The 25129-nt window shown below is 48.7% G+C and overlaps 1 protein-coding gene across 5 annotated transcripts in view; it reads left to right on the top strand.

Moving 5' to 3' along the window:
* The window catches only part of PKD1 (polycystin 1, transient receptor potential channel interacting), an 81699-nt gene that overhangs the window by 49367 nt on the left and 7203 nt on the right, over positions 1-25129 (top strand). For 3 of the 5 annotated variants that reach the window (XM_015876593.3, XM_085514018.1, XM_085514019.1), the window contains 24 exons: positions 37-3659; positions 4712-4858; positions 6460-6603; positions 7547-7826; positions 8414-8630; positions 9335-9485; positions 10178-10330; positions 12403-12547; positions 13406-14008; positions 14494-14650; positions 15583-15835; positions 16486-16681; positions 17482-17652; positions 17794-17937; positions 18056-18266; positions 18619-18745; positions 19591-19707; positions 20134-20183; positions 20623-20825; positions 21392-21497; positions 21653-21771; positions 22887-23089; positions 23407-23601; positions 24393-24532. In XM_015876593.3, coding sequence (XP_015732079.2) covers positions 37-3659; positions 4712-4858; positions 6460-6603; positions 7547-7826; positions 8414-8630; positions 9335-9485; positions 10178-10330; positions 12403-12547; positions 13406-14008; positions 14494-14650; positions 15583-15835; positions 16486-16681; positions 17482-17652; positions 17794-17937; positions 18056-18266; positions 18619-18745; positions 19591-19707; positions 20134-20183; positions 20623-20825; positions 21392-21497; positions 21653-21771; positions 22887-23089; positions 23407-23601; positions 24393-24532 — 7855 coding nt within the window. Of the gene's footprint in view, positions 1-36; positions 3660-4711; positions 4859-6459; positions 6604-7546; positions 7827-8413; positions 8631-9254; positions 9486-10177; positions 10331-12402; positions 12548-13405; positions 14009-14493; positions 14651-15582; positions 15836-16485; positions 16682-17481; positions 17653-17793; positions 17938-18055; positions 18267-18618; positions 18746-19590; positions 19708-20133; positions 20184-20622; positions 20826-21391; positions 21498-21652; positions 21772-22886; positions 23090-23406; positions 23602-24392; positions 24533-25129 lie in introns of those variants that run through there. The other 2 variants (XR_014933835.1, XM_085514020.1) reach the window with 2 other exon arrangements.

The raw sequence follows: 25129 nt of genomic DNA, 5'->3' as shown, positions 1-25129 counted from the left end.
TCACCACTGTTCCTTTTCTGCTCTTTTTCTGTGCAGGTGATTACATCCTGGTGGTTCAAGTGTCAAACCAGTTTGAGAACCTCACCTATATGACCCCAGTTTGCGTCCACAGTTATTTGGTTGATGTGCAAATAGAAACAGTGAAGGATGTTTTAGTTGTAAATCGCTCAGTCACTTTCAGAGCCATTCCACTTCCATCTCCCTATGGTGTCTTTTACACCTGGGACTTTGGGGACGGGTCCTCACTGGTAACAGAGAGCCAGTCTACGGTGACATACAGCTACTCCAGCAGGGGGGTGTACAACATCTCGGTGACAGCAAACAACACCATAAGCACCGTGGAGACAGTTGAGTGTTACCAAGTGTTTGAAGAGATAACTGGGCTCCATGTTTCCGCAGATGAGGTGGCAGAGGTGGGTGCAGCTGTTGCCATTAATGCTTCAGTGCAGACGGGAGACAGTATCACCTGGATATTTGATATGGGGGATGGGACGGTGCTGAGGAGTCAGGTGCCAGTGGTGGAACATGTGTACACAAAGGACATCAACTGCACTGTGAATGTGACAGCTGTGAATCCTGTGAACTCTGTCTCCCAAACTGTTCCTGTTTGGATATTTGTCCTGGAAGTACTCAAAATAGACCCTACTTCTTGCATTCTTGAGCATCCAGATGTGCAGCTCACTGCATACGTGACAGGGAATCCCAGTGAATACATCTTTGATTGGACCTTTGGAGATGGCTCATCCAACGTCACAGTCAGTGGGGACCCTGTAGTGATGCACAACTTCACACGAAGTGGGACGTTCCCCTTGTCCCTGACTCTCTCAAGCAAGTTTAACAAGGCTCATTATTTCACCAGCGTCTGTGTGGAGCCAGAGGTAGTCAATGTCACGCTTCTCCCTTCCAAGCAGTTTGTGAGGCTTGGTGAGGAATGCAGCTTCCAGGTCAGTGCTATGCCCCCCTACCAGTACCGCTATCGCTGGGATTTTGGCAACAATGAGTCCACAAGGTCTAGTGGAACTGAAGTGAGCTACAACTACAAGAGCACAGGGGTCTTCCTGGTTACAGTGACTGTCTCCAACAATGTCTCTTTCAACAATGACACGGCATTTGTGGAAGTCCAGGAGCCAGTTGGGGTAGCAAAGATTGAATATAATGGGACAAAGGTTTTAGAGCTGAACCAGGTCTACTTGTTCTCTGCCAGCATGAATGGAACCAAAGTGAATTACTTTTGGGACTTTGGAGATGGCATTACCCAGCCTGGCCAAACCACTACCCACTCCTACAACAATACTGGCCATTACACTATTAGTGTGACAGGCCAGAATGACGTGAGCATTAATGAAACCAGGATGGACATCACAGTGAAACGTCGGCTACATGGGATTACCATCAATGCCAGCAGGACAATTGTGCCTTTAAATGGTTCAGTGAGTTTTGTGGCCACACTTGTAGCTGGCAATGCCATCCGCTACTCTTGGATTCTCTGTGACCGCTGTACTCCTATCCAAGGCTCCTCCACAATTTTCTACACCTTCCGCTCTGTGGGCACATTCAATGTCATTGTGACTGCAGAGAATGAGATCAGCTCATTGCAGGACAGTATCTATGTCTACGTCTTGGAACAGATTGAAGGCCTGCAGGTGGCTAGCAGTGACTTGGTGGAGGATCTCTATTTCCCAACTAACAAAACACTCCATCTGCACGCTGTGGTGAGAGAGGGGACAAACATCTCTTACAGCTGGATAGCCCAAAAAGATGGCAATGCTGTGCAGACATCCACTGGGAAAACCTTCACCTTGAATGTCTTAGAAGCTGGAAACTACACTGTCTATCTGAAAGCTACTAACATGCTGGGATGTGCAACTGCTAACAAGACATTGGAATTCATCGAAAGCCTTGGTCTTCTAAAGCCTTATGCCTTCCCCAACCCAGTTGCTGTTAATGCATCTGTTAACATAAGTGCCACCATAACCAGTGGCTCTGGTATCACGTATATTTGGTACCTGGAGGATGGCTTCTCTCCTGTTACATCTGAATCCTTTATCATACATTCCTTCCAAAGCCCTGGGGCTGTGGAGGTTGTAATCGGAGCAGAAAACAAGCTGGATTCAACCAATGCAACAATTAGTGTCTATGTGGAGGAGGTCATAGAGGAACTGAGTATAGGGACTGCAGAACTGGACTGTAGGTATGTCTCATCAGGCTCCACTGTTATCTTTGAAGGAGAGCTGCAGAAGGGGACTGAAGTGACCTGGCTTTGGGAGGTACCGAATGGCACACTGACAGGCCAGTCCGTGGCAGTCATGTTCCCCACAGCAGGGTTTTACACAGTCTATCTAAATGCATCAAATGACATCAGCTGGGCTGTGGCCAGCAGGAATATCTCTGTGCTTGACAGGATTCAAGGACTGGAAGTTATTGCCAGCAAGAAGGTGGTAGAGCCAGGTGAGCAGGTCACCTTTGTGATCAGGATGTCATCGGGTACCTCTGTGAGTTACTTGGTGAGCATAAGTGGGGACTACTCCGTAGTGCTTAATGGGTCCAAGTACATACATGAGTTCACCAAGAGCGGCGATTATTTGGTGACTGTGACAGTGCAGAACCAAATCAGCATTGCTCATGCCCAGGTGCTTATCTCGGTTCTGGAGGCTGTCCGTGGCATCAGGCTCCTAAACTGCTGCGAGCGAGGCATTCCCACAGGTACAGAGAAGAGCTTCAGTGCCCAGGTGGGGAGCGGCTCCCGGGTGTTGTTCTCCTGGCAGTTCTCCCTGTGGAAGGAGCAGGGCCGCTCCGTGGTCACTGCAGCAGGAGAGAGTGTTTCCTACACTCCAGAGGCTGCAGGGCTTCTTGAGATTCACCTCAGGGCCTTCAATGACCTGGGAGGTATCAATATCACCAGAACCATCCAGGTCCAGGACCCTATACTCCAAGTCTCCCTCACTGCCTCCAATGCCTTTGTCAATAGGACAGCGCTGTTTGAAGCAGCAGTGGTACCCAATGGCAGGGGTGTTGAGTTCCTGTGGACCTTTGGGGATGGCTCTTCCACTCAAATGACCAGGACTGCAGTGGCCAACTATTCTTACCTGAACCCTGGGGATTACCTGGTGGAGGTGAATGCCACCAATCTCATCAGCTTCTTCATAGCCCACCTCACTGTTACCGTCAAGGTCCTGGAATGCGAGGAGCCGGAGGTGGAGCTAGCCTTGCCCCCTCAAGTGGTCATGAAGAGGTCCCAGAGGAATTACCTGGAGGCACAGCTTGATCTGCGGGGATGCATCAAGTATCAGACAGAGCACCTATGGGAGATATACCGAGCACCCAGCTGTCTGCACCTGGATGACTCCAGCAGGATCCATCTGCCAAATGTTGATGTGAACAGGCCGCAGCTCGTTATACCAAAGCTCGCCCTGGAAGTTGGGAGCTACTGCTTTGTCTTCATTGTCTCCTTTGGAGATACTCCATTGTCCAAAAGCATCTTTGCCAATGTGACCATGATACCGAGTAAGCTGGTCCCAATCATTGATGGGGGGTCATACCGTGTATGGTCCAACACTCAAGACTTAATCTTGGATGGGGAGAAATCCTATGACCCAAACTTGGAAGATGGTGAACAGACTCCGTTATTTTACCAGTGGTCTTGTACCTTCTCCTCCAAGGTAAGAGCATTTTTGTACAGCCATAGAGGGTGATCATTTGAAAATTAGACTGAGGTTGGACTTGATGATCTTCAAGGTCTTTTCCAACCTGGGCAATTCTATGATTTGGGAGCTCTGACTGAGTGTCAGCTTCACTATACATGTGTTAGCATCTGGGTTGAAATGGTATCAAGGGGAGCTGTTGTGACCATCTTTAACAAAGCTGCTTGGGAAGGAGGTTTGCAAATGTTGCCCAATTCCCAGCTCAGGACAGTGGTACAGCAGTTTTTGTGATGAGCTGTGCAATGCAGCCCGCTGTAGTTCAGCACTGAGCACCCTCCCTGTGTGCTTCAGAAGCATTTGCACTTGAAGCCAAAGGCATTCATTCTTCTGCTTCCTTTCTTCTTGGCTTCTGCTTCAGGTTCAGTGTAACATCTTCCATAACCTGAAGGAATCACAGAGCTGCTGACTGCTGTCCAAAGGGCGGAGGGCTCTGGTCCCTCTTCTGTGAACAATTAGATGTCTGATAGCAACAGTTCGACTTTAGAGGAGTAGACACAAGCCAAATCACTCAGCCTGTCACCCTCACTCTGAGGCGATATGATGCTGTAGTGGATAAGGGGAAGGGGAGGTGTGACCCTCACGTTTGCATGGGAGATCCACCTCAGGAGAATATTTTAATTGAATGCAGGATTATTTTCCTTGGCCAAGGTCATTGCTTTCTATCTTCACAAAGTGAAAATATGTGAGCTATGTGTGAATGAGAATTTCAAGTTTCATTTGTGATGTTTAGCAATGTTTATGAAGTATTTGATGGAAGAGTCAGTTGCTATAAATTAAGAATCTGAAACTCAGGAGCAGAACAGGAGTGTTCATATGAACCTGTAGAGTAGGTTAATGTTCTTTGTCATTCACACACCACCTCGTGTGTCCCACCCTGGTGGTGGCATTGCACAGAGAGCTCTGTGATGATAAGTGGGCTTTGTGTGGGCCTGAATGTTTTGGCTGTGGACTTAACCCGATGTGCACCCGTACCAAGGAGGGTTTGAAAGTTCTTTTCTCCTTGCAAGCAGAGCTCGGCTGCAGGGTGCTCTCTGAATTTCAGTGCCAAGGGAGGAAATGTCACAATTCCCAAAGCTGTATTAGAAGCAGATGTGGAGTATACGTTCAACCTCACTGTCTGGAAGGAGGGTATGAATCCCGAGGCAACAAATCAAACCGTACGTACCACAGAACTCTCTTGCTTTCTGTCTCTGTGTGCCCATTGCTGCTTTCCCAGCCTGATCCCAGGGGCAGAGATGCAGGTGAAATGGAATTTAGGGCATTGCTGGAGCTACATAAGCAGTCCTGTTCTGGTGGTTGGCAGAGACAGGTGCAGGTGTTTCCATGATATATTCACCTTACACAGCACTGTTTTCTTGTCCTGCCAAGTCCTTGTTGTTTCTTCCTGCATACCTGGGGTTAGTCTCACTGTGTAACCCTGGTGTTCACAACCCAGCTGGCTCCTGGGACCAGAGGTCTGCAGCAACACTTCTGCTATAGAACACAAAAGATCCCGTGGTCAGTAGTTGTTCCACTGCTGTACGCAGTCCTGCGGTCTTCATACGTCACATTACCAAGTTCTTCCTTGATTTTTGCCTGCAGAGAACTTCCTAAATGCTGATCCTTAATTTCACCGTCCTTCTGGATGTTATTAAGGGAGGATTTCTTAAGTGCATGTTGTTTATGTCAAATTAAACCTAACACTGAATGCATCTGTGTTCCGACAGCGGCTATGGTTTATGTCAGTAACATTCATCATGGTGTGTTTGGCAATTAGAGATATAGTTAGTCTGAAAGTGGAAATTCTTACTGCCTGGGTTTTAAACCAAAGCTGGAGGATAAAAAGAAAAGAAAAAAAAAAAAAAGAAAAGAAAAAAGAAAAATGAAATTGATAGTCTTTCAAGGACATTCCGTACTATCTGGTTTCCATGCATGAGTGCAAAACAATGATTCCAGTTTCATAGGAAATTTGCGAATACCATAGGAATGAATGAAGCTTCAATGCACTCCGGCTTAGTGCTGCTGAATATTTATTCTCTTTTAAAAGTTGCCATACTGAGAGTAATGTCTTCATTACTGCCTTTCTTTGACTTTGGAACATTCATTATGCCAGGGGAGAGGGCTCTGTCCCATGCTGGACAGCCCTGTTTCCTTAGGGATCAAAGGGCTTTAGGCAAAGAATGGGGATGTTATACTCAGCTCTCTGAAGAAGTTGGCTCTTCCATCTGCACAGCAAAGAGCATTTGATGTGTAGTGGGAGTTGCATATAGCTAATTTTGCCTTTGTTTTTGTTTCTTGGGGATATGGATAGTGTCAGAAACGCTCACACAGAGCAGCCAAGAGCCCAGGGGTCAAGTCATGGGATGCAGCATGCACTTCAATGCCAAGCTCCATAGATCAGAGCAGAAACTGGGGAGGCGGTCCCTGTGGCCATCCTGGAGGGAGCAGGTGCTGGCTTTGCACAGCAAAGAATGTCCTCAGCAAACACACACTCTGGCTTGCCCTCAGCCCTCTGTTACACTGGGCTGTAGATGCTTCCCATGCAGCAGCCTTCTGCAGGACCCATGCTTCTGGGTGCTCTGCAGAAGAATGCAGTCCCTCGGGGCCATCTGAAATCCTTTGGGAATCCCTTCCTGCTGTTTCCATAGCACATACTGGGCTGGTGCAGACCGTCTCCTCTTTGAAAAGCAGGTGCTGCAATGTCTGCTTACTTTCTAGATGTCTGTATTCTTGTCCCCCAGCATCTCAGATCTCCTGATGGAGCCTCTTGTTTTCTCAGGTATTTATCAAGAGGGGAGGAGTCCCGATTGTATCCCTAGAGTGTGTTTCCTGCAAAGCTCAGTCTGTCTACGAAGTCAGCAAAAGCTCCTATGTCTACCTGGAAGGGACCTGTCAAAACTGCCACAATGACTCCAAGATTGGGGTAAAGTGCCCAGCAATGCTGGTTATTGCTTTGAATTTGGTAGACTTCAAGGAGAAGGGGACAGTCAGACAGGACAGGGCAGAAAGACCAGATCCCCTGGTGAGCTGTCAGAGAATGCCCTTCCCCAGGGTTGTACCATCTGCATCCTGGTGGAGATGTCTGCTCTTTGGGGCCTGGAAGTTGTGTTACACACAGCACATCACTCCTACATCAGTGTCTGCCTGCATCTACCTAAGTACCAGCAGTTCTTACACAAAGGCCTTTTTTTTCCCCCCTAAGAGATTAGTAAAAAGTTTTTTTTCTCCCTGCTGGTTGGTGTGTTATTCTGGTGGTTCAAGCAGAGGTTGTTCAGACTGTTCTGATTCCCTAAGCACCTCGTGCTCTCTAATTATAGATTCCAGTAAGCAACATCTCTGCAATCTGTTGAATGAAATGGGTCTTAGAAGTGGAAGTCCTATTTGTGAGTGCTAAGCTGTATTGCTCCCAGCAGGCCAAGCATGTACCTGCATGGCATTTTCTGGCTGGCTATCTCAGCAGTCCTCTTGTTATCACAATAGTACATTTGTGCTATTAACAGTAACTGTCCAGGACACGTTCAGCTTACAGCACATAAAACACGGTATCCCATGGAGACTCCACGAGTACTTAATTTATTTCCTGTGTTTTGTATTCTGTATTATGAAATATTCTGTCGGAGGGTGATGTAATCCCAGAGACTACAGTAGATCTCACAGTGGAAATATTCCCATCAGACATTTTGGAATGGTTCCAGTTCTTGTTGCTGTAGCACACGAGACTAAGGCTGAATTATCAACTGCAAATTTGGCAGACGCTCCCACTAGAAATCTGTTACTTTTTATAAGAGGCTCAATCTGAAAACATTTTAGGGACATAACTTCAAATTCAAACAAAACCTCTCCTGTCTTTCCCTTCTTCTCTGTAGAGATGGGCAGCCCACAGCTTTAAAAACAAGTCTCTCATCCTGGACAAAAAAACTACCTCCACCGGTGATACGGGAATGAACCTGGTCTTGAGACAAGGGGCACTGAAGGATGGGGAGGGCTATACTTTTACCCTTCACATCACAGACCTCACAACAGGGGAGGAAGGGTTTGCCTCCATTGACCTGCTCCCCAACCAGCCGCCCATCGATGGATCCTGCCGGCTGTCTCCCAAAGGACCGCTCAGGGCACTGATGGCAAAGGTGCACTTTGAGTGTACAGGTGAGTGTGCTGGGCACTTGCCAGCCCTCTCTGTTCTTCTTTCTCATGCCTAGTAAGTTACCAAGTGCCTTTATTCTCACAGTTGTTTTATTTTCCCTTAGCTCATATCCCAGTACATTCGAGGTGTGGACCTTTCTTTCACTGTTCCCCAAATCTTGTACCATGAGAGGTTCTGTGTGCTCAAATTAAGGCACCCTGTGGAAATCACAATGGCAGGAAGGCACTTTTTTACACCTAACCCATGTGGTTGAATAGCAGTATATGGGCCAGGGTAGTACTTGTGGGAGAAACTGGTGTTAGAAGGGCAGGAAAAAGAAGATACATGCCCAAAACAGTCGCACAGATCTGGGAAGTGTAAAGACAAAGCACTGGGGCCATCTTAGTCATATGGCCTAGATATTCCCATCAGCAGTTATCTTCTCAACCAGCTGCAGAGACAGCAACAAAGAATCCAGCTTTGGAAAAGTGGCTTGGCTGATGGTCTATAGCTTTGGGCCATGTGCCTCCAAAAACCTTATTTCCCATAAGACTAGAGGTTAAGGTGCTCTGTGCACAAATGCATGAGTGTGTTTGGGTTTGTCTTGCAGGCTGGCGGGACACGGAGAATGCAGAGGACCCATTGGTGTACATCCTCCTGGCATCTCGCCACCGTGCTGGGCACTACCATGAGTTCTGTGTGTACAAAGGCAGCCGTGCTGAGCACAGTGCCTTCCTGCCTCCGGGCTTTCACGAGAGTGGCTTTGTGGTGTCTGTGTCAGTCCTTGTTCAGGATCAACTGGGAGCAACTGTGGTGGCCATTAACCAGTAAGGCTGGGGAGAGGCTGGGCTGGGTCTGCATACAGTTCCTGAATCACTTTTTGAGGGGTTCAGCATTTTCTGGGTGAGATACCTTCTAAATGAGGCTGCTGGAGGCTCAATAAATGGGAGATGTTGCTGCCACAGACAGCCTCTATCTTTGCGGATCATCTCTCAAAAGGCAGAGTGACAAATGCCCATGAGTCTTCAGGCAGTGTCCCGAGCTATTCCCAATGCTTCCTGGTGTAGCTGTGTGCCTGTTCCTTCTCCAAGCTGATCTAGTCCCATCCTCCTGAGGAGGAGCGTGCAGTTGTGCAGTGCCTATGGAGGAGAATCTGTGTCCCAGCTGTCTCAGACCCCAGGGAGTGATGCCAAAAGTAGTGCAGCTCCTCCCAGCACACTGGCCCTATTTAGATGCTCTTTGTGCTCCACCAAATTAAACTTGGATATTTTCCTCTGGGTTCAGTGCATCCCTTTGCATCATCTACATCCACCTTTGCAAAGCTGCACCAGCTAAGAAGCTTCAGGCCAACAGAGCTCCTACATCCATTGCAGATTGGGTTACCAAGGCAGGCGTTAGTAATGCTTTCACTGGTGTTTAACAACCTGTTTCCCCTCTATTTTCCTTCCCAGCTAAAGGGCAGATTCTTCTCCATGCTCCCAACCCTGTTTGAAAATATGCACCTCAACCAAATGCCTCTTTTCCTTGGCAGATCCATGGAAATTGGCTTACCTGAGGGGTTCCCCAGCCTCTCCTACTGGCTCTACAATCAAACAGACACCGTGCTTCAGGGCTTAGTGAAACAGGGGGACCCTCAGCAGGTCATTGAGTACTCTCTGGCCCTCATCACCATCTTGAATGAGGTAAAGCAGCACACTGCACAAGAGGGACCTCTGCAAGGTCTTGCAACTGCTAGTAATGTTCTTTGGCCAGGTTTTGTTTAACAATGTAGGAAAATGACTATTGATTGCTACAGGTTTTGTGTTTGGTGGGCTTTGTTTTGTGTGTGAGTGTAAATCAGCATATCAGAAGGAGTAACTGGCTCCAGGCACACAGTGACTAGAATAAGCTAAGGTGTAAGACCCATGTAAGATAAAACAGTGGTCCCAGGGAAAACGATGATCTGGACATCCCTCATGCAGGTTTCATTTTTAGATAGTTTTTCCTCTCTGCTTCTAACCTCAGGTGTAAACACTGAGTTTAAAAGCAGAAATCTTGGTCCGAATTCTCCCACCTCCTCCATGCTTCCCTGAGGCAGCCACCCTTCTTCATCTCAGCATCCCCATGAGCACAGGCACTGTGCTTTGCTAGGTAGGGACTGCACACTGGTGTGCTACTTAGCTGTCAAGTGCAAGGCTGTTAAGGTAATTGCTTGGAGCACACTTGTGAAATTGAGAAAATTCTACTGAAAACCCAGCTCATTAAATCACCATCTGGGGAGAAAAACAGGCAGGAAGGAGATGTAGAGTGCAGGAAAGGTGAATTCAGCACAGCTCATCAGCCTCTAAAACAACCTGATGCATTTCCTCACTCTACCTGCTTTGATCCTCCTCAGTATGAGCGGTCAATGCTTCTGGAATCTGAGACTGGGAATGAATTTGAACTCCGGACTTGGACTCGCAACAACATCACAGAAACCCTGAACTCACTGAATGTGAACACTGTTGATGATATCCAGCAGATCTCAGCAGCGTTGGCTCAGTGCACGGTACGTACCAATCGTTACCCCCAACCTTCTGCTCTTCCAGGAGCAGCTTAGATGCTCTCCAGTTCTTTTACTTCCCTGTCCCTCTTTCTCCCACATACAGACCACACAGGGACAGTAGGTGTCATTCCTTGACATCACTAAGGTCTCAATGGAGATGTTCTAAGTGTTATCAGCTCTGCTTCTTGCCATGCCACTGGTGTGGATAAGGTGATGTATTCGTATACTGGAAGACAGCACCTAGGAACTCTGTGCTTCTTCTCCATATTACTGGGTGCACAGAATCTCCAAGGACAAGCTGGTCTCCATCAGAAGTAACTGAAATAGAGTCAGACCTGCCTTGAGAAAGGGAAAAAGCCAAGGATTGATGTTCCTTCCAGCCTTATTTCTACAGTACAAGATTAGAAGCACTTCTCTGCTCTGCTGTTGACTGGAAGCACTGTGTTCCCTGGCCAGCCAGCAATTGCAGCTCCCTGGTGCTGCCTCTTGGATTAAGGAGTGGTTTTCTGTGTTTTCTCAGATGGGCAAAGGGAAGAGAGCCCAGTTATATAATGTGCTTGGGTTTTGGTGCTCAGCCAGCCTGCTCTGGCATGCTGTTTCTTCCCCACCCTCCCAAAGCTTTGCTTTTCGGGAGCGCAGTCAGGTACCCTGGCATTGATTGCACATTGCCTTCCCAGCCAGGTCAGCAACCTTGTTGACTTGGAATGGTTTGTCACTGAAATGATGGACAGACTACTGCATGCCACCCACAGAGTCCCCATTCTTCTCCTCTCTCTGTTTCAAAGTCTGTAAGCCTCAAAAATCACTTCTTTCTGTTCATCTTTGCTCGGGGATTTGGGATTCAGTGTATCCCACTCTGATGCCACGTTGGTTTGTTTCTGTCTCTCACACATGCTCTTGCCTTGTGACTTGGTCTCACTGTGGAAGCCTAAGTCTAGAAATAGAATTCTTGTTCCATTGGAAAAGCTGACATTTTAGGATTAGTTTGCTCTGGGTTGGAATGAAGCGTTTGTGAAAACAGTAATCTAGAATTTCCCAGCACAGAGCTCACAGGTTTTTATTGCTGTGGAATTGTCAATATTGGTGATATTTCTTTGGTTTTACCTACAGGTAAATGAGAATGAGATTATTTTTCCCTATCCAAGAGAAATTCAGTCTTTAAGTAGTTTATTCTTTCTTCCCGGCCACCTGGATATCTCACTCTGTCTTGCTGACTCTGATTTATGTAGCATATCTTCACTTCTCATAGCTTACAAATACGAGCAAAAACAGGGGAGTTCTAGACCTGCAGATGCTGTTTTGATTCTTCACCAAAACATATGGTGAATCACGTCTGAATCTTATGATGATTAAAATGAAAAGATGAATAAGAACTAGGAACTGGACTGTGGTAACAGCTTCCATGTGTTGCCTCAGTCCCTCCCATCCAGCCCTTAAGAGTGCTGGGAGCTCCAGGCCGTGGCTAGAACATTCTGTTTCTTGGACACATCTGGGAGTGGAGGAAGGGCCATCCATCATGCCTGAATGGCAGGATCCCTCCCACAGTTTTCAGGAGTGTTTGGACACTGCAGTGGATCCAGTTAGGGCCAAATCTTGCTTCCACTGAAGACAGCTGAGTTTGTGGAGGCATCCTGTTTATGGAGCCATTCCTTGTGGGAATAGTGGCCACAGAGGGGTGCTCAGGAGATGCAACAACAGGAGACAAGCCTGGCCCTTACAAATGATCTTAAGGAAATGTCAACATGCTCTTTGTTGCCCTTTCCAGTCCTAATGCATCTTCCATCAGCTCCTAGTGTGTCTGCCTGTACAATGGCAAACTGTAACATGAGGGTAGGTGGATGGAAGGCTCCCAGAGATGTCAACAAATTTTTGGCATCCCTCAGTGTGAAGAGAACAACTCTGGTCTCTACAGAAGCCTTCCTGGGGCTGGAAAGAGCGGGGATAACTTGCAGAACGCAAATAATGTTTGAACAAATGTTCTCAGGCCTTTGGATGACTGAGCCAGCTGAACTTCCCTGTTGCTTTCATCTTTGCCTCTGAGCGTTCCTGCTGAATCAAACAGTTTTCCTTTGCAGGTGGTAAGCAAGGAGTTGGTTTGCAAGTCCTGCCTGACAAGGACCTTGAACAAACTGGAAAGCATGATGACCATTCTGCAAGGGGAAATGACCCAGGGCACCGTGACACCAACTGGCATCGCTGACAACATCCTCAACATCACAGGTTGGCTTTTTTCATGCAAGAATGGATGATATTTGACCAGGCAATGCTGTGGGCACAGGTCTGCCTGTGCAGGTTGCTGGGCAAAAGCCGACTGAGGGAAGTTCTGTAGGCCTGAAGCCATTAGAGCTTGAAGCTCATGCCCTTTCAGGATTTTAGGGGAATGGTGTCTCAGATTTGGAGCATGGCACCCCCATTGCTTTATTCTCCCTGCACTTTTCCCAGGGTTATGCTGGCTTTGGCAGCTGTTTCTGTGGATATTTAAATACGAGAGTTGTTAACAGACCCACCAGTACTTTAGGGAATTGTTATTTTCATAAACAGTGAATAACAGATATGGCTTCCAGATGCTTGCCTTCCTGGTTGCAAGCAAGGAGGGTACCAGACTTCACTGGGGCACCCCTGAATGTTGTATGGAAATTCCAGTGTGATTACTCTACTGGGAAGCAAGCAGAGATGCATAATGAGCAGTACAAAGAAGGTATTTCTGAGTGCTTTGCACGATGTAATGCAAAACCTTAGTAACGTGCTTGATTTATCCATCCCTTCCCTGTTTCCCAATCTGCTGTTGCAGTCTTCCCAGGAGGAAAATAAAGCCTGTGGTGATTAAGTCTTCACCACCAAACATTGTAGATGAGCTGAGAAACTGCAGGAGGAGTTGGCAGCTCTATTTTTAACCACGGGCTACTGAACATTTCCAGTGTGGAAGGTCATGTGCACAGCATAGAGCTGTGGTGAGATGACAGTGAGGAAAGACTTGTCTGATTGTTTTGGGAAGGTATCAGATATTATCTAGGCTCCTGCACTTATCTTGACTATTTACCAGTTCTTCTGTTTGTTCTCTTGTTTCTCTCCTGACAGGCGATTTAATTCACCTCGTCAATACTGTTTCACAAGAATCCAAGCCCCAGGAACTGCTTGCAGATTCCCACAATTTGCTGTTAGCTCCCAAAGCCTACAACCTGTCTTCCAGCCTGATGCGCATCCTCATGAAGTCTCGAGTGCTGAATGAAGAGCCCCTTGAGCTGGTGGGAGGAGAAATTAAAGCCACAGGCAAAAGGTCCGACCCCTTCAACTTGCTTTGCTACGAAAACACTCCAAACTGCCAGTTCTCCATCCCCCAGGCTTTCAACACCACCCTTTCCAACCTGACGGATGTCATTCAAGTCATGTTCCAAGTGGACTCCAATCCTTTCCCGTTTGGCTACATCAGCAACTACACTGTGTCCACAAAGGTAGCCTCCATGGAGTTTCAGACACACAACGGAGTGCAGATCCCCATTGGCAGCCTGGACTCGGAGAGAGCCATTACTGTAATGGTGTCAAATAATACAGATGCCGACAATCTGTCTGCTGGCACTGAAGTCATCGAGGCGAGAACATCTGTGAACCTGATTGTGACAATGGAGAACAACAATCGAGAAGCTGGACTGCACTTCAGGCTCACTTACAAAGTCTTGAACGGTAGCTCAGGCTGAGCCAGCCCTCCATACAATTTGCTTTTCCTTCCCATGGGAGATGGGGGCAGGGTGTTGCAGCAAAGGAAGGCTGTGTCAAGCGATGTGTTTGACAGGGGTTGTCAGACCAGTGAGTTCTATGCTGCACTGCTGAGGTTCCAGTTGTCATAGGCATTATCAGTCCCTGGTGTAATTCTTGCTTGTGGTTGTGACACTGAGAAGCCTTTTGCTTCTCCCAGCTCTTTTGTGAGCCACTTTAGCACTGGAGAGATTTTGCCCTATCTCTGGATCAGATCCAGTGGTATCCAGAGCCTCTTGCTTAGGAATCCTGTGAACTGCACACAGAGACTGCAGTCTGGAAAAGCATCTCTCCCAACTTTCTGCATTCCTCATACTCCTCCCTGAGCATCCACTGCTGGCAGCAGGCATGTGGTTGAGCTCTCACAGGTGTTTATGAAGTACTTTTTCTTCTTTCTCTCCCTCTCCATGCAGATCGCTACGTTGCAAGTGAGCCTGAGCCATTCATCATGGCCTATCTCCACCATGAGCCAGAACCCAATGAGCACAACTGCACTGCCTCAAAGAAAATCAGCCTGGAGGCCCTGTCTGGAAGTGATCACAAACTCTATACTTTCTTCACCTCACCACTGTAAGAGAATCCTCCCTTGTAATCCCTGTCACTCACAGCTCCCACACCCACACACCCTATGGATGTACATGAGAGATGCTCAGGGCCTTGCCATGAGTTATGCTAGGCTGCTCCGCCAGGCTGCTGCTGCTGTGGCTATCCACAGTGTTCTGTGCTCAGAGCAGACAGCTCTCCTGGACAGGCAGCTCCAGGTTGCCATTCCTGCACCCCAACATGGCACCTTGTCCACCCTGGCTTTTTCTCCTTCCCAAACATCATCTACTGCAGGTGTGAAAGCCCTTTTCCCCTGCTTGCCTTCTGCTTCCCTTCTGGGGCTCCTTCCCACAGTTGTGCAGTAAAACTCTCTTATTCTTATCAGAGCAGTCATTCTTGTAACTTCAGATGCAGACTTGCTGCCTTTCTCGGGAGTGTGTTTTCATGCCTCGTGTTATTTAGGAGCCATTCTGAGGCATTATCTAAGTTAGATAGGCAACTTGGGAATAGGTGGGGCAAGAGTGGAGCCACTGTTGTGTAAGTTGACACAACTTCCATGGCTTTTGGTAACAGCATGCTCAAAGAGGGATTAATAGTCCTAACGAGCAGATCTGCTCTCAGCCAAGAATCATAGTTGCTATGGAAGTATCCTGGGGGTCAGTGGGACATAGGGAAGAGTGGGCGGGAGAGCTGTGCAAGGCTGCCAGCGCAAAGAAGAAAAGAGGATGTGCAATGTAGTGCTCCCAGGTACTGGAATAATAGGAAGAGTGAAAAAGAATTAATGATCTGTATATCTCTGGAGTTCATACAGTCTGAGAGCTGTGCAGATTATATGGTGTCCACTGCTTTTCCTCCTCATCTTTCCCTGCAGGGGAGTGGGCACAGATCCATCAGAATGGATTTGTATCTTGTCAGCCAGCAGGCTGATATTGTCTTCTTGCTGTCCTTTCCTTCTCCAGAACTGATGACACCATCCAGAAGTATTACTTCAACATCACGAACCATTTCAGCTGGTCCCCGGTGGAGGTGACATTGGGGTTGTACACCTCCCTGTGCCAGTACTTCAGCGAGCAGGAGAAACGGTGGAAGACAGAAGGCATCATCCCCCTGGAGGAGACCAGGCCAGACCAGGCTGTGTGCTTAACCCAGCACCTCACTGCCTTTGGGGCCAGTCTGTTTGTCCCACCCAACTCAGTCCAGTTCATCTTTCCTGTGAGTAAAACAAAGCGATGCTGTGTCTCATTGTCCCATCTGAGCAAACTTGTCACCTAGAAGTCTTGGGCTCCCATCAGATTCATGTTCAGGTTGGATGTTGGCTGGCCTGTTCCCAAATGACAGACCAGCACACGTACCTGAATGCCTTTGGGAACTCCAGATGAATACAGCTCACAGGGATGCTGTGTCCTCTGATCATGATTTCTAGATGCTTATACTAAAAACAGACCTTAGCAGATGGTTTTATTCTTCAATCTGAACACCTTGTAGTGTTCACTTCTTTCATGAGATGGCAAATGCTCTTCCCAGCTGTCACCCAGCACTGTTCTGTCCTGGAGAGTTTACACCTGCCAGCTGCTCCCAGGCTCTTAGGTACATTTGGGCTCTTTCCTGTGCTGTCAGTGTGACGTAGGTGGGAGTAGAGAGCTCTTTGCAGCTGCTTTAGCAAGCTTCAGCTGGCTGCTGCAATATGCTCTGCAGGGACTGTGAGCAAGTGGGGCCTGACCACACAGTCTGCACAGGGACAGGTCTCTGTTTGTATGTGGTATTGCATGTGAGTGATGATTATAGCCAGCAAGGAGGCAACACAGCTCCTGTGGTTCTCTTGGGGAAGGAGAGTGCCTTTCAATATCGTCCTTTTCTTTCAGGCTCCAGGCTCAGGCCTCAACTACATCGTTCTGCTGACGTGCGCCGTCTGCTTTGTGACCTACTCAGTGGCTGCACTGATTGTACACAAACTGGACATGATTGACATTAACCGAGTTGGGGTGATTCCCTTCTGCGGGAAGAATGGGCTGTACAAATATGAGATCCTGGTGAAAACTGGCTGGGGCAGAGGATCAGGTTAGCTTATGGACTTCTGTGCTTGATTGCAAGGGTGACATCTGTGTAGTTCCCTTGAGATCTCCTCTCCACAGGGCCCAGAGCTGAGCAGCAGTCAGTTCAGGGCTTCCTCACAGCATTAAAATGTTGGGGTTTTTTTGTATGATGGTCAAGAACTGTGGAGAAAAGCATGCTGTTTCTTTTCTCTGAATCTTTCTCAGCAGCATGAAGGCAGAAAGCTTTGCTTTCTGGTCTGTGTTTGTAGCTAGAGCAGCCAGAAAAAGAATTCCAGCCTTGGAAATACTGGGAGCTGGGATGTGGAAGCAATGGTGGATGTAGAATACCAGTGTGTCACTGCTAGAAATGTGTTCCCATTGATCTTAGTGTGACCAGTAATTTCACTGGAAGCAGCTTTGTTCTGAAGTCACCTGAAAGACCATCTAGGTTGAACAGGTGGACTAGGGAGCATCTGGCAACCTCTACCAGAGAAAAGTCAAAGAAAATAAGTCTTTTGACTGTTTAATGGGAAAAAAAATCCAGAGTTTCCTCCCATTAGGGTGTTAGCAAGTCAAGGAATTTCAGATGTGGTCCCTCCAAATAGGAAAGCCATGAGTATGCCATGGTATGTGCACCAGGCCAATATGAGCAGCTGCCCTCCAGGCTATGTGTAACACTCTGCCTGGGTGTGGGGTGGATGGTCAGTACATTCCTTCCTCCTCTGAAGGAGCCCCTGCATCTGGTACCGAGTCCTTGGCAGGAAGGCAGGGCTGGGAAGCAAGATTGGGTGAACTTTTCTAACTGAACCCCATTAACCTTGCCAGGCACCACGGCACATGTGGGGATCGCGCTGTATGGTGTAGACAATAAAAGTGGTCACAGACACCTGGATGGAGAAAATGCATTCCACCGCAACAGCCTGGATGTGTTTCAGATCGCAACAGAGCGGAATCTGGGCAGCATCTGGCGCATCCGCATTTGGCATGACAACAAAGGTGAGATGGAAGTGGGCACATGGGGCAGGGCTGGGCCCTGGTCTGGCTGGTGCAAGGGCCAGGAAAGACCAGGAGTTTCTTTTGTTGCCCTCTTGGCTTTGCAGGCTCATGAAACGCATTTCTTTCTCCCTTATCTTTTAGGACTCAGCCCTTCCTGGTACCTGCAGCACGTCATTGTCCGGGACCTGCAGAGCAGCAAGAGTTACTTTTTCCTGGTGAATGACTGGTTGTCAGTGGAGAGTGAAGAGAATGATGGCATGGTGGAGAAGGAGGTTTACGCTGCCAGTAAGTGCTTAACTCCTAGGCGTGGGGCTGGGGTGGCTGGGCAGTGTGCCTGTGCCAATGGCAGCTGGCTCTCCTCTGCTGTTCTGCTGACCCTGAAACTCTCTCTCTTTGTGCTCAGGTGAGACAGAGCTGAGGAGCTTCTCCCGGATCTTCATAGCAGAGCTGCAGAGAGGTTTCTTTGAGAAGCATGTCTGGCTGTCCATGTGGGACCGCCCGCCTCGCAGCCGCTTCACCCGCGTCCAGAGAGCCACCTGCTGCTCCCTGCTCATCTTCCTCTTCCTCTGTGCCAATGCAGTGTGGTACGGCGTGGTGGGGAACGTACACCTCAGGTACGTTGTGCCCCTTGGTGCTCTGGCCAGTCCCCCACCTCCTCGGGGCTCCTCCTGTGCTTCCCATTACATAGGTCAGGACAGACCTTATATTTGCTGGAAATACGGGCCTTGCTTGTGGCCTTGAGTCTGCCCCCTTTCTGTTGCAAAGAATTTCGGATCAGTACTGAGGACCAAGCAGAGCCTGGTCAGCTTTCCTCCCTTCCCCTGTGTCATCTGTTAGAACAGACTATGCCCATTTCTTTCTCTGCACACTTGAAGTGCTCAGTTGTGCTCTTGTCTTGCTATCATGGCTGGCAATCCTGAGTGCTCCTTCTAACACCCATCTCTGATCTCTCTTGATTCTTTGCAGCAGTGGGGCCGTTTCCAACCTGATTCCTGTTAATGTGGACACAGTGGCTGTTGGTCTGGTGTCCAGCGTGGTGGTCTACCCTCTCTACTTGGTCATTCAATTTCTCTTCAGGATGGCTCGTGCCAAGGTAATGCAAATTAGTTGCAGGCTACACAAACAGTTGTGACGCCACCAGGTTTGCTTATCTGGGCCTGGACTCTGCCCTTTGTGGTGCATCACTGCTCCAACTGGTCGCTTCCCAGCTGACTGTGCACTGCCCTGTACCCTTCCCAGAGCCTTGGACTTAGCAAGATTCCGTCTCCTTGTTAGACTGGGAGCAGCCATTCACCTTAGAGTGACAGATCACTGCCTGACACAACTGCTGTGTGATGCTGGATTCTTTCAGTGCCCAGGCAATTTCCAAAGGGTCAGATTCTAAAAGTTATTTGAGCATGTGGTGTTGATTTTGGTACATGATAGGTACCTGAATGCTACTGAAAGATACAACCCTTCGCTGCATTGGTAGAAGCCTGAGAGGTGCTCAGTCAAGCTTTTCTAATGAAATACCTGCCCTGGGTACAAACTCAGCTGTCAGAACAGAACTGTGGTTAGGCAGCTGTGGAAGGATTAGCTGGGGATTTAATGACTAGTTAGACACAATTAGCAGCTCCATTAAGTACTGCAGCCTGCTGCTCGGTGACTGATCAGCAGCAAATGTGTTTGATACTTTTTTTCCTATAAGCAGTCCTTGCTTTGCAGGACATTGCACACTTGGGATCTTTTATATAGGAAAGGCCAGATGCTGTTGGGTGGTGGCCAGTAGCATCTGGGAGGCAGGGAAGAACATGCTAGGCAGCCTTTTGTGCACAAATGTGGAGCTCCCCAGCTGAGTGGTGAGCAGCAAGAATGTGCTGAGCAGCAGAACTCCAGCCTGCAGTCACACCGTCACCTCCAACCCTTCCTGTTCCTCTCAAGCCTTCCTGTTTCTTGTAGGTCACCATCAACCACACCGCAACTCACTCAGACCAGCAGTCCTTGGAGATTGACAACTACCTGGACTCCTCAGTCCTCGACAGCTCCTTCCCCACCTTCCCTGGGCTCCGGGCAGAGGTAACCTGCTCCATACCTGAAAGCCACACAGGCTGTGTGGGTTTGTGAGCTCCCTGTACCAACACAGTGTGCATCCCCACTCTGCGTCAGAACTGAAGGTGCCACTGGCACCATCTCAGGAGCTACTGACCAACACTGGTGGTAGGAGAGACCACAGCCCTTTGTCTCTCACCTGTATCTTTGCTCAGGCCAGTCACAGGCACTGAGCACAAGCTGTGCACTGCATATGAGAGCATGATTCCCCCAGAATGCCTGGGCATTACTCTACAGAAGCAGAACAGGGTCCAGGAGGTGTGAGCCCAGGGCTAGCAGTGGCTGGGGTTGCAGGCTTTCAGTGACCCCTGCTGAAGGAATGTTAGCAACCTGCTGTTGGAACCAGGCACCAGCAAGCTTCACATTCCTCAAGTGCCTTCTCTTCTTCCACAGGCCTTCTCTGAGCAAACCAAAACAGATCTGTTTTTGGAGGACTCCAAAAGGTAAGTGGGCTTCTGGGGTCAGAGCAAGTAGGAATTTAGTGTTGTTTTCTGCTTTGAGTTTCCCACATATTATTTCTTCCTTTCCAGTGCCACAGGCTTGCAAATGTGAAACACAGTGCTTCACAGCTTACATACTGTTCTGGGAGGGAAAATAGGGAGCCATCAAAGACCATCAAAGTTGCCTGCAGGCAGTGGAGCTCTGATGGCTTGTTTTATAAGAGCTGGTAACTCCTTGTTGCCAGAGGGTGGAATATAATATCCATCACCATCTTTGTTATGAACAGTTACCCAAAGCGCTCTGCAGGTCTCAGTGCAGCCACATGCTGGTACACTGTGGTGTTTCCACTTCCAGACAAGCCTACACACTAACACAGTTTCCTTTCTCATGCTTCCCATTCTTCATGCACACAATTGCACTCACTCCTCTGTTCTCCTGCAGCCTCGTGCGGTGGCCCTCCAGCGAGGCCCTACTCAGCTGGCCAGACCTCCTCAGTGACCCCTCCATCATGGGCAACACCATTCAGAAGCTGAAGCGAGGCCGGACCAGCCGTCACCTTGGACTCGAGGCCCCTCTTGCAGCTGAGGAGGACAACTTGTCACTTGGTGTTCACCAGGGTCAGCCCAGATACTTCTCTGCCTCAGGTGTGTAGCATTACTCTGTGCCAGGGTTTGAATGCCACGGGGAGGTGCAGGAGGGACAGTTCAGTCCTTAGGAATCCTGGCTCAGGTCTGGAGAAGTCAGAATAACAAAATAAATTGGCTGCAATTTGCAGGGCAGAAAAGGAGGGTTGTGTTTTCTGGGGAAATGGGATTTCAGTCTGGGGAAGCAGAAATCGTGACATGGGTCAGTTTGAAGTGAGTGGGAGCAATGAGAGGTTCCCCTGGGTTGTGAATGTTACAAGCAAGCAGCACTTCTTCACTGGCTGCAAGGCCACTGTGTGTCTCAAAACCTGTGTAAGTGTCTGAAAAAGAAGAACTTGGCCCTCTTGTACCAGATATGTCATGTCAGATTTCACAGACACACTGTGGATAGACAGGAGCTAGAAGCCCAGGAGGAAGGGCGGGCTGGCCCCCTGGGGGAGAAGGGCCCCTCTACTGTATATTCGCTGCCTCCATGAGTGTGGGTGAGCTCAAGTGATGCAGAACCATCTCAGTGTGTGGGACTGCATACTGTTCTATTCTCAATGCTCTTTGCTCTGTTTCCCCAGATGAGGATCTGATAAGGCAAATACTGGCAGATGGAGCTAGTGGCATCTCACACTCACAGGACCTGGGACCGTACATGAGGGCTGAAACAGATCTGATCTCTGGCCTGTAAGTACTGGGGAGTAGAGTCCCTCCAACAGGGCAGGCAGTTTTTCTTCCTGGTCCAGGGCCGCTGTTCTGGTAACAGCCTGCTTATAGCAGAGCCAGCACCAGCTGGGACAGAGCCTGCACTGCTAACCAGTGCATCCCCTTTGCCTTGGCAGCTCCAGTGTGTTTGGGGAGAAGGTGGAGACTGTCATGATGCAGAAGCTGAATGACAAAGGCCAGAGCATGGCAGCCCCTCCCAGGGAAGTGAGCAGATCAGCGAAGTCAACATGGACAGGTATCAGAGCTGCATGGCTGTGCATGATGGTGCAGGGATGGTGGGCATGGGCAGGGGTCTTTGCACATGGCAGCAGCTGGGAGGGATGAGCAGGTAATTAGCAAAGGAGCCTTATGAGAGGCTGCTCTGAAGCTTGGGTTGTACTTGCTGTTTCCTGCCTGTGTCTGAGCAGACCCCAGAACACCATTTGTTTTGTCATATATCTCATAACATGCACCCTAGAGAAGCTCAGCTTGATGCTTCTCCAATTACTCTGCTCTCTGCAGCCCTCTGCAGACATCAGTTCATTCATTCTGCATAAGGATGGAGAGTGAGAGTCTCTGTACATAACCAGAGGGGAAAGAGAAGCAAATGCCAATGAAAGTTCAAACCAACTAACAAAGCAAAGCAGAGGAGAAGAGATGCTTCCTTCTGGGTCATGCAGCACAACAGCCAGCCAGAGAGTGTTGCACAATGCAGCAGACAAGCTGTCAAGCCCTGTGAAGAGCTGGGTGCCCTGTGCAGACACTGCAGAGAATCTGTGTCAATTCCCATATTGTGAGCTCTTGGCATCCTGAGGCACGGCCTCTCTAGGGCAGGCTGCAGCACAGAAAATTGGACACAGCAGCGGTTCTCCTGGGTCTGTTAAAATCCATCAGTTCATCATGCTTGATGAATGGCTGCTCTATCTTTAAGCCAGCAATGGTTTGCATGGGTGGATGAAAGCAGCTGTGCCCGAGCAAGCCCCAAGGCTGAGCAGCTCAGCAGTTTGAAGGCCAGCCACTGTGACAGATCTGTGTGGCTTTTCACGGGTCTTGACAGCAGCACTTCCAGCCAGGCTGGGCATGCCTAAATTCCTGGGGCCCTGATGGAAAGTGTGGAGCTGATCCCTCTGCCCAAGTCAGGATCCCATCTCCTCATGGCCTTCCTGCTGCCTGCAGGTAGGGGGCTGCTGTTCTGAGGCTGGCTGTGTTTCAATGTGCTTACCTTGTTCCTGCTGAGGGGGTGATGCCTGGGACGATCTCTCCAAATTCACCGGGGACTAGTGGCAAGCTCTCTGGGATGTGCTCATGTGCTTCCTGTGCCTGCTGGGATCCTTTTGCAGTGATATTTACTCCTGTTTTCTCTCTTTCCAGTTGCAGACCAAACATTCAGGAAGCGCTTGCTGCCATTCTGGTGCTCCTATCTGGCTCATGGTATCAGTTTCTTCCTCTTTGCCACCTCCACGGGGGTCTCCGTGTGGATCGGGGTGGGCTTTTCCTCCAGCGTTGCCCTCATGTGGCTTATCTCAGGGATATTCAGCTTTCTGGCATCCTTCTTGGTCTGGGAGCCCCTGAAGGTAAGGAAATCAGAAGGACTACACAAGCATGTGTCTGTACAGGTGCGTGTGTTAGCCATAGTTAGCATCTTGTCCAGTTACTAATCAAGTTGCATCAGACACTAATTGGACTGAAAGCTCTGCAGGGGGAAGGGGTAGACATGATAGCAGTACTAATGGCAGGCAGGGCTGGTGGCAGTTTGTCTGGGGTAGTCCAGCTGCTCCAAGGCACTGCCCGCTGTCTGTGGCTGTTCTGGAAGGCAAACAGGAGCTGCTGCACACAGTGGTTCTGGTGGCATGACTTGCTCTGCAGGCTCTGACACTTCTGCTGTCCCCAGGTCCTGCTGGAAGCTCTCTATTTCTCACTGGTTGCCAAGCGCTTGCACCCAGAGGAAGACGATACCTTGGTGGAGCATCCATTTGTTGAGCATGTGTCTGAGAAGATCAGCAAAGTCCGACCCCCACAAGGGTTTGCCCTTTTCCAGGCCAAGGAGGAAGCAAGGAAGGTCAAACTGCTGCACAGGATGCTGAAGGTAAGACATGTTCCTTCTGCCTAGGGCAGAAGCAGAGTGCTGGCTCCAGCAGTTGAAATACATCCTTGTTTGGGTTCTCCCAATCCAACTGTGGTCTCAGATAACAGACACATCTCCAGTCTCAGCCTCAGTTTTCCCACCTGTAGGAGACAGAGAGTGACATTCATCTTCTGTGTGAAGCTCTGAGAGCTGAGATGTCTGAGGAGCAGGGACTTTAAGGTGGTGGCTGTACATCTTTGGTTTGATATGTTTGGGTAGTTTTGGTTAGAGGGCAAAGTTTGCAGCACCAAACAAGAAAACTCAGTAACAGCGTCTTGTGAAACAGAAGAAATCCCCACCTAGGAGCAGAAGTTTCAGTTTCTTTGTAGATTGTTCATTACTTCTCCACACTAGTGGTGGGAATACACAGCTGCTGTAGGGTTGTCAAGTTATTTTGAACTGGATGGTGTTTCTTTAAAGGATGGAAACTCCCTTAACTGGTTTTACAAAGCAAACTTCCAGCTATAGGAGCTGCTACGGGGAGGTTGTGCAATGCGTATCGACTGAGACATGTGGTGCTGGGTTGGCCACTTCGAGGAAAGGAAAAGAAAAAAAAGGATTATTGTTATGTGTTTGTGGTCTGGATTTCATTTTAATTTGCTTCCCATGTGGAAAAAGAAAGACTTGGGGTTCTGATCCTGCTTCATGCCAGCCGGCAATCAGTGGACAGCGTTAATTTGCTGCAGGACCAGGATTGGGACCAGATCCCACCCTGTTACTGGCTACAATCCCTTTCTATTCTCTGCTTCCAGAATTTCCTCATCTACATGATGTTCTTGCTGGTGATCCTGCTCACCAACTATGGAGATGCCACCCGCAACAGCAGGGCCTTCCTTCTGCAGAGCTCCATCAAGCAGCAGCTGGGTAGCAGTGAATTCCTCCGCATCAAGAGGTAACTGTGGGCACTGAGGGGAAATGGGATATTACTTGAAGTCAGATAAACTCACACACGGGCACAGAGTAGCAGTGAGCAGGTCCCTTCCTTTTCCCATGGTTCTACTTTCTCACTTCTGGAGGGCAGAGGGAACTGTGGGGACTGAGAGCTTTAACATATTGGAACTTCAAATACTTCTGCTGTGTGAGTTACAGGTGTTGGTCTTTCTGTATCTGGTCAAAAGGACACAAGTTTGCTCTGTCTACAGAATCTACAACTTAAAATAAGGTTTAGTCCTAAACATGGTCATGAGAACCAAAAATAACATCTCTCAGAAATGCAGTCTTTGCTCTGCACATATGGTTTAACTAGGCTAAAATTTCCCAGCTGTGTTTCCACACTGCAGTAAACTCCAGCAGTTCAGAACAACACTGGGGCAGCTGCCTGGGATTAACCATGTCTTTGAGCCCTTCTCACTACTGATCTTGGTTCTCCTGTGCCAACAGCCTTGGCTTGTCCCTGTCACACAAAGTCACAGAAGTTTTGATTCATTGCAGCCTGAACTGGGAATGATTCCATTGAACTCAGAGGGAGAACAGATCCTTCACCTTTAGG

Source organism: Coturnix japonica, chromosome 13 (genome assembly GCF_054131305.1).
Source record: "Coturnix japonica strain WE chromosome 13, WE-NBRP24, whole genome shotgun sequence".
In the NCBI taxonomy this organism is placed as follows: Eukaryota; Metazoa; Chordata; class Aves; order Galliformes; family Phasianidae; genus Coturnix; species Coturnix japonica.
Note: the sequence above shows the minus strand (reverse complement) of the source record. Positions and strands in the feature narration are given on the sequence as shown.